General features: G+C 33.8%; 1 protein-coding gene across 2 annotated transcripts; it reads left to right on the top strand.

The window, feature by feature from the left end:
* Positions 1–1,239: 1,239 nt before the first annotated feature.
* On the top strand, positions 1,240–7,374 carry LOC108567494. Of its 2 annotated transcripts, XR_001891246.1 has the most exons (8): positions 1,240–1,455; positions 2,241–2,517; positions 3,245–3,392; positions 3,465–3,613; positions 5,290–5,616; positions 5,682–5,805; positions 5,879–6,156; positions 6,917–7,374. XR_001891246.1 is itself a non-coding variant. In XM_017927993.1 (7 exons), the coding sequence occupies exons 1-7, from the start codon at positions 1,255–1,257 to the stop codon at positions 6,075–6,077; spliced, it is 1,425 nt and encodes a 474-aa protein (XP_017783482.1). In that variant the 5' UTR covers positions 1,240–1,254; the 3' UTR covers positions 6,078–6,728. The 2 variants fall into 2 exon arrangements, 1 of the variants encoding a protein (XP_017783482.1); XM_017927993.1 differs by lacking the exon at positions 6,917–7,374 and having other exon boundaries at positions 5,879–6,728.
* Positions 7,375–9,522: the final 2,148 nt, after the last annotated feature.

The raw sequence follows: 9,522 nt of genomic DNA, 5'->3' as shown, positions 1-9,522 counted from the left end.
CTATCGTGCTTCGATTTTGGCTCGCGCTGCGAATATAAAAATCTGATAAATTTGTTTTAAAAGATTTGCATGCAGCGTTAAAAATATCGAAATTTATGATTTTCTATAAATACGTAGCGTACATCTGCTAGGTCTCTATAAATTTAGTTCAGTGTTTGTACAGTTAATCGCAGTTATCGCTGTTGACTCATTTGTTTCCGTCATATCTCTTTTCTTACATGAAAACTTTGGGTCTATGGTCGCAAGCCCGACAACCGACAATTGAAATCCCGACTGTATTAAAGTCCAGACGCTTGAAATCCCGACTACCGTAAAAATGTTATTGTAGAAATTTATAATAATAAAAGACACTGTCGGGATTTCGATATAAGTCGGGATTATGGTAGTCGGGATTTTGATATAGTCGGGATATTCGGATTATAGCTCGGGATTTTGATTGTCGGGATTATAGTAGTCGGGATTTTGATATAGTCGGATTTAAAAAAAAAACAAATGAAAATGAACCAAAAAAAAAAAAGAACGTAAAGGTTTTTCCTCGATCTCGAAGGCCGTTATAATGGAAACAATATGTTTATGGAATATTCAAAATGAAGTGACACATTTGACAGATAGCTGTCAGGATTTTGACATAGTCGGGATTTCGCTATATCTGGGATTTTGATATAGTCGGGATTTCGATAGACGGGATTTCGGTTGTTTCGAGGTTTTTCCTCGATCTCGAAGGTCGTACTAATGGAAACAATATGTTTATACAATATTCATAAACAACTGTCACATTTGACAGATAGCTGTCAGGATTTTGACATAGTCGGGATTTCGGTTGTTTCGAGGTTTTTCTGTAATTGTTTTTTTTTTTGTTTTAAACGAGATCTGAGAATGCTTTGTATAATTGAATTGTAGCTAAAATCGTATGAATATTGGTAAAAGTGCACTTCTACGATTGAAAGTGATTTATCTCGAAGATAACAAAGTCCGTTCGTGCGCTAATTGCTCGTTGATTTCGATACAGCAGAAACAAATTTATCATCATATTTACAGCAGGGAAAATAACATATAAAGAACTTCCTGCATCATTTACGAAACAAATGAAAACCGTTGCGTAATCTTGTTGTGTAAGGAGAAAAAAAAAAACACAAACAACAAATGCGCAAATATTGTCCGCAAGGTTATCGCGATATCTGTGGAAAAATTCAATGGATTACGTAACGGAGTTTATCAACTTTGATGTATTTGATCTACGAGCGTCTTGGATTAATGCTTTTGTTTTTTTTTGTTTGTTTTTCAGGTGCCGTTCTCTGTCAACTGGAGGATCTGGATTTGGACAATGTCAAGAACCAGATTCCCGGATTGGAGAACTTCAACCAGAGTGCCTTGCCGCAGAAGGAGGAAGTCGAGAAAGCTTTGAGGGAGAAGTGCAAGAAGAACGGAGACGAAAACTCCTTCGACGATATCGTGGTAAGTTGCAACTTTGGATGCATACACTTCAAGCATTTTGCACTTCAACGCCATCTGCAATTCGAATGTTAACGAAAATTTAAGAATGCATCAAAATTCAAAGTGTGCTGCGCTTATAGGATTAGTCTGAATGTTGTAATATCTAGTGTGAATTGATAATCAATCGGATTGATACGAAACTGATAAGTCGTAATCAACAATTTGCGTTAAATTATATCGTTTTAGAGATTTTTTTCTCTCTTAATGCATACGTTGTTAAAAGCAAGGCTTTCCTTGATCGATAATTTCGTCCTTGGACCAATTGGATCAAGCGACGATCGTAATTTAGAAGCAGATGTTTTATACGTACGCGTATTTCAATTGATTTTCATACTTTGTTATTCACTGAAAACTGAAAGATTTTTAGTTTTGGAATAGTTCCAATAATAATATTATACAGAGTGATTCTTCAAAGAAAATCTCGATGAAGCGCTTTCAGTTGCATACATTGAAACATCCACCAATAGAAATCGCGTTGCTAAGGACAACCGATTGTCTTTTCTTAAATTGTTGATTTAAAGCGACGCTCGACCACAAAATGTCTTTCTGATATCGTTCACTGTTTGTTGTTGTTGTTGTTGTTGTGTGATTATGAATAACTTTGGGTAAGAATATTATAAATTTACGCATTTTCTTACTTAGTTATATTTAAATAATTACTTTATCAATTATGTAATAATGATTGTCGTAATTAACAGATGATCAATGAAGCACAAGTTGCCTATTACTAATGTTTTGTTTTATAGAATTCAAAGGATGCGGTGCAGGAGTGCGTGCAGAAATACGTAAACCAAACTGTGATCATGGAGGAGCTGGAGGTGGCCAAGAAGGACGGATCCATGGACGAGGTGTTCGGAAAGTACTGCAAGAAGAGGCCCGAGATTATGGCGTGCGTGACGGACGTGCTGAAGAAGGTGGAGAAGTGTCTGGAGCCGGAGGAGAAGACCAGTCTGAAGGTCCTCATCAACGTCGTCGACAAAGTGGGAAACTTCTCGTGCTTCAAGGATGGAGACCGTTTGGCATGTAAGTATAAATTCATTAACTACTTCATCGTTATTGAATAACCTGATACAGCTCTATAAACGTAGCAATTACTTGATATCATCGAACGTCGCAGCGAGGACGTAATATAATATTTATGTAAACACTTCTTACAGCAAATATTTGCTATTCATTCATTAACTTCGAATGAAATCGATATTTGTTTACCTTTATTTTATATACTATACTATCAATACGCGTTTCGTCCTGAATTTTCCTCTTCTGAAAATTGCAGGAGTATTCAGCGCGGAATTGGGTTAATGACCCTCCATTTTCGTTATTTACAAGTCGCATCGTAAATCGACCGAGAAATCACAATGGAAAGTGTGAAAATGCTATTATATTATATTACAGGTGTTTGGGGCGTTTACGACGTGCTTTCAGCAATGTCCTAATTACACGCGTTCCGATGAAATACCTGAAAAATCGTTAATTTCATGACAAAATTAAAACAAAGCTATGAAAGTTGAAAGTACGTTTTCTATTAAATAGGCCAATCCTTAAATTTTCCTATTAATCAGTTTAAGTGTGCGTGTGTAATTATATTATCTCTGACTAATCTTGATAAATTGATTACGAAGTTCAAGTAATTTGGAAATATCAAAATTTAATTTGTTAACGTTACGTAACAGAGAAATTTGAGGATTTCAAATCAATGTTTATGTGTGTGCATACATTTCTATATATTAATGTTTTCATTTTTCCGCAGTGTTCGTAGCTGAAAGCGGTTTGGAATGTCTGGAACAATCCAAAGACGGAATTCAGTTCTGCGCCAACCAAACTTTCCAGTCGAGAGTCCCGAAGGATCTGTCCATAACCAACTTACCTATCTTCACCATCGGCGAACAGGAATGCAGGTGAGATCGCAATCGATCACAAAAGAAAAAAAATCTAAAACTAAATTCGTTTTCTTCTTTTTCCGATCACAGCGACATGGAAAAGTTCCAGGTGTGCGCGGTCAAGGAGTTCGAGAAGTGCGAGAGTAACACCCCAGCGAACGTGATCGAGGCCCTCTTCAAGTTCATAAGGCGCGAGACGCCCTGCAAGAACTTCGATTCGGCGAAGCCGGCAGCCACCCGTAAGTTTGAAGCCGACCCTAATTCAAGTACCATTTGCGTTGCGAGCTTGCTCTTGGTGGCGATGACCTCGCTCCTTGCCAAAATCATCAACTGAATTAAACTAGGTTTGAAAAAAACAAAAACAGAAACAGAACAGCAAGCGGCAAACAGTTATAAACAAACATACAAATTATATAATAGTAAGTAATAACAACAATTATAGTTGCTAAGATAAACGAAGAGTTAGGAAAAACCAAAAAAAAAAGAAAGACATGACATATCCCTCCAACTACATTAATTTTACCGCAAAAGTGTACTTTATCTCCGTTTATTACATTTTTTATATATATTTTATGATAAATTTATGTGTATATATACATTTATATACTATATATATAGAAAGATAGATAGATTTTTTTATGTAAGGGAATTATTTTAATCATACCAGACAAACTCGGACTAATTTGTACATTCATCATTTTCTATACTTTTTTTTTCATTTTATTTTGTGGGTTCCTTAATATGTTACGTTTTATTTCCAGTACTATATTGTAGTTTCTTCATGATGTGATATATCTCTCTCTCTTTAATTATGTAATTATTTTTACTGTTTAATTTAATTTTACTTAGTTACTGTTTTTCACCATTATGTTTATTTGTAAATCTATTATAATTTTTTACCTCACATCACCACTTTTTGAAAAACAACAAAAATATCAATATATAATAATATAACTGTGTGAAAACAAATGGAAAAAAAAAGAAACAAAACTGAAAATCAATGTTGTATACTTTACCTGCTACCAAAAGAAAAAAGAACCACCCTTCGCCTCATCATTCTTCGCTATCTGCTACACCAATATAAATAGACTTACTGCAACTTCTTCGACTTCAAACCCAACAAAAATCCCATTCTTTCTCCGATTCTAATGCGAAACAACCGACAGAGGCATGGCTTTGAACTAACCGAACTAACCGATCGAACTAATACCGACTAAGAGAGTGACCGTTCGCACCAGCAACGCAAAGATACAGTGCACAAAGTTTTTTTTTAGTTTGTTTTAAAGAGTGTGACAAAGTGTGACAATTTTTGTTGATTTCCGTTTTTTTTTTGTAAGTAGATATTTTTTATTATTTATTTATTTATTATATATATATATTTACATATATTTATATAATATCTATGTACTCGAGGGTAAATGCTGCAGTTGTTGACCAATTTAGTTAAGTATTAGGTGTTGGAATAGAATTAATCAAATTTCTTGTCCCACAGTTATTTACACTATGGAAACAACAAAAAAAAACACTATTTGACTGAAACATGGACCTGAATTAGACTGAAGAGGACTTTTTCTCTTTGCGAACTTGATAAAGTGTTTATCTTTATTACTAAAGTAACATTTTAAAATATATGTGTGTGTTTCTTGTTTTCATCCATCTGCAGAAATTAAGCTTTTCCCCGCTTCTCTATATTTCAATAGAAAATAAACTCATCAATTCATCATCATCACAAAATTAAACTCGCTATCAAGTCTCTATTCAATTGATTATGTTTTTGAAATTCTCTGATTCAAGACTGGCAAAAAAAAACTTGTATTATTTACCCAAAATTGCATAGTGTTATATAATCAATGCACGTACACACTTTGTCCCATGCGACGTGTCCTAAAGTTGTAATGATTTGAGTTGTTTGCAGGCTGGTTGTCGAAGAGATCGGATCAGGTTGAGGAAGAAAAGGGTTTCGCGTTCATCAAGAGTTTGAACGCGAAGTGCACCAAGTACGCCGGACCTAACGCCTACAAAGATCTGGAGACGTCCGCGCAGATGCTGAGGAAGAACATCCAGGATAACCTGCAGCTGGGATGCAAGGGTCTGATCGAGGTGCGAAACCTCAGCAGTCCAGTCATCAATAAGCTGCGGGTTTGTCTTCCGCCGCAGGAGAGTTACATTCCCACGTTCGCCCATTCCGCCATCGATTCCGTGCTCAAGTACCTATGCGACAACGATGGAGACAACTACAGAAGTGATTTACTTTTGCAACAGCACTAATTCCACTGATACATCTAACTTGTTTCTTTTTGTTCGCAGAGGTGATGAGGCCCGACGCTCTTACCTGTCTCTTCTCCAACAACAAGGCTTTTGGAAGCTGCCTGGACGCCACCAAAGTTAGGACGGCCGATTCCAACATAGTCACCAAGAACGAACTGTGCGAGTGAGTATTATTAGACATCGATTATCTACAGAATTATTTCAACTTTTTGTTGTTGTTGTTGTTGTTGTTGTAGGAAATTGGATACGGCCAAGGTGTGCCTATCCTCGTACGTGTCGAACCACTGTTCGCAAATCGCTGACTTCAAGGAAGTTACCGTTGGAATCATGGAATCGATGAAGGAACCTTGCTCCTCCGGTTCCCTTCCCCAATCGAACATCCTGCATTTAACGATCGCCCTGATATTCGTGTCCTTTTGCAAACTCTTCGTTTGAAGCGAACACTGCCAGATAAACAAACAAACATACACACGCACGCAAAAGAAAATGAAAAGAAAAACGACGTGTACATATTGTAAGTATATATTTAACCAACAACTCTCCCATACCTTAAATATTCAATAACTTAAGCAAATTAAGAATCAAATCTAGAGATTGAGTGAAATTTCTTTTTTAAGGACGAAAGCGTTACTTTTCTTCCTATTGTCGAATGTTGATAATTTTACTATATCATACATACACTAATCAATGATTGATTATTTAAGTACTACACTTAAATCGTGATTTAGGAAATTATTTGGGCCAAAAACGAAGCTCGTTCTCTACTCTCCCTCTTCATGTCTCTATATATTTCGCACGAGGGAGAAAGCCTTTCGAGATGCTAACTGTGTCAAAAAAACAAACAAACGAGAGACGAACAAGACACCAAAAGCAAACAAAAAAAAATTGAATCGCAAAATATATTTTAGATTAATTATACACATTTATATTTATACATAAGTGCGATGAAATCGAGCGGCGAAGTTCTGCTGAAATCTGAAGTTATCACTAAATACTGTTGATTCGATCTGTAAATTAGTCTGTAGTCTTTCGTAATCAAGTTAACAACATGTGATAGACAATTGAATAGGCGGTGTTTTGTTTTGTTTTGTTTACAAAGTTTTTGCGACCAAGAATCGCTCTAGTTAGAATATGAACGTTTTACGAATATTTTATTTCTGTTGGTACATTTTTAGATTTTTTTTATATTTGATGATTGATTCATTCCTAGTTCCGTTTCCGTTTTATAGATTTACATTATTTCTTTCTATAAGTTTATTTTACTTACTTCGTAGGTTGTCGTTATCTGCAATCATCATAAACAGCGATATTAAACGTAACATTTATATATATTTCAATCAGGTTGTAAAGAAAAAGGCTAAGCTTTAAAAGATTTTTCCTTTTTTTTTTTAAGAGGATTTTTTTCCTCACGAAAACGTTGATCGATTGTTTTCTAAGTCTACTAGTTATTTATTATTAAGGTTTATATATTATCGATGCCACGTTTGTACTTACTCTCGAATATTCGATTTTCATCAAGTTGACTTCTAAATTAATTTGTATGTTATTAATATTGTTGTTTGATCGACAAATCTGATCTGGTCAAATGATCTTCTTCACTTACACATTTACATATACATACATACAAACAAAAATATGATATGATTAGGTTTAGACATTTTTTCGTTACTGTTCGTTTTCTGTTTTTGTAACATAAAATTCTATTTCGAAATAAAATTTACGATTATGAGAAGACGACGAGAGCATCGTTTTCGAAAACCCCAAACAACAACAAAAAAATCCTATCCTAAATCCGAACTATACACTACATTAACAACTATAAATCACAATTTCTATCTATATTTACGCTGCTTGTAGTATTAACAAATAATCGGTGGCAATCGCAAGCCCGACAACAGAAATACCGTTAATCAAATTCCAGACAACCGAAATCTCGATAACCATAATCCCGACAAACATAATCCCGATTATATCAAAATGCCGACTGTATCAAAATTCCGACTGTATCAAAATCCTGACTGTATCGAAATCCCGACTATACCAAAATCTTGACAACCATAATCCCGACAATATCAAAATCTCGACAAACATAATCTCTACTATATCAAAATCCTGACTGTATCGAAATCCCAACGTTCGAAATCCCGACTATATCAAAATCTTAACAACCATAATCCCGACTATATCAAAATCTCGACAACCATAATCACGACTATATCAAAATCCTGACTGTATCGAAAACTCAACGTTCATAATCCCGACTATATCAAAATCTTGACAATATTAAAATTCCGACAACTATAATCCTTTCTGTATCAAAATCTCGACAATGTCTACAATAACATTTTTAAATTATTCCGGAGCGTAGTCACTTTCAAATTGTTATTAATTAATAATTAATTTGATTAATAATCAAATTGTATTTGCGATTATTTTATAATGTTAAGGTTTATTAAGAATAATTCAACAAACTCAAATAAATTAATAATAATTTATTGTTATTAATAATTAAAGTGTAGCACAAGGTGACTACTCTCCAAAATAATTTAAAAATGTTATTGTAAAAAAAAATCGATATAGTCGGGATTTTGATATAGTCGAGATTCTGATACAGTTGAGAATATGGTTGTCGAGATTTCGATATAGTCTAGATTTTGATATATTCGAGATTTTGATATATTCGAGATTTTGATATAGTTGAGATTCTGATACAGTCGAGAATATGGTTGTCGAGATTTCGATATAGTCGAGATTTTGATACAGTCGGGATTTTGATATAGTCGGGATTTCGAACGTCGGGAATTTGATTGACGGTATTTTGGTTGTCGGGCTTACGATATAGATCCCCAAATTACATGCTAAAATATGCCACGTATGCAACTTACTTTACAATTTCACTATTCAAAATCCTTTTATATATACAGTGGAATCTCGCTTAACGAGTTTAATCCGTTCCAAAATTTCCGGATATTTACTCGTTTAATGAAATTTACTCGAAAAGGGTCTATATCGAAATCCCGACAACCGAAATCCTGACTGTCAAAATCCCGACTATATCGAAATCTCGACTACCATAAAAATGTTATTGTAGAAATATATAATAATAAAAGACACTGTCGGGATTTCGGTATAGTCGTGATTATGGTAGTCGGGATTTTGATGTAGCAGGCACGCAATCCAGAACTTCTCTTCTCATCATCACTCGTTATGCGAAACGTCGCTCGCTTTCTTACAATTCATTTTGCAAAATACTTGTTATGCGAGGTTCCACTGTATATAAAAATGAATGATTACTAAAATGAAATTATATTAAGTAATCGTGATTCGTCTCCAGGTTTTATCATCAAAATAATTTAATTATTTATTAACGCGACATCTATTATCAATTTAGTAAACTTAACAGTTGAGACATTTTGGCGCTCATCAAAATCGTTAATTATCGAATTATTTATATCAAATGTAGTTATTTCTTTGTGCCAAATCGTTGTAAATATGAAAGCAGATTTATATAGAAATTTGTGAAAATTAATTATTAACATAATTTCTCTGCAAATTTATAGTATGCAACTTTATTTGCATTTCATTTAGATTGGAAGTTTCGAATTTAAATTTTCAAAATTTTCTTTTAAATTTCGTCATTATTTGTATTACTGTTTCAAGAATTTGAATAGTTTCTATTAATAATTAAAAAAAAAGAAATCATCATTTTGAAAAATCGTAACTATATTTCCTCAAAATTAATGAATTATTGTTGTAATTATGATTTTTTATACGCGATTTTGATATTTTTGGACTAATCTAATTGAATTTATTTATATTTTTTATAATTAGTAAAAAAAAAATACAATTGATTATTTGAAATGTTGTGCATAGTCAACCA

This window comes from Nicrophorus vespilloides, unplaced genomic scaffold, assembly GCF_001412225.1.
Source record: "Nicrophorus vespilloides isolate i.1.1-1 unplaced genomic scaffold, Nicve_v1.0, whole genome shotgun sequence".
NCBI lineage: Eukaryota > Metazoa > Arthropoda > Insecta > Coleoptera > Silphidae > Nicrophorus > Nicrophorus vespilloides.
Note: the sequence above shows the minus strand (reverse complement) of the source record. Positions and strands in the feature narration are given on the sequence as shown.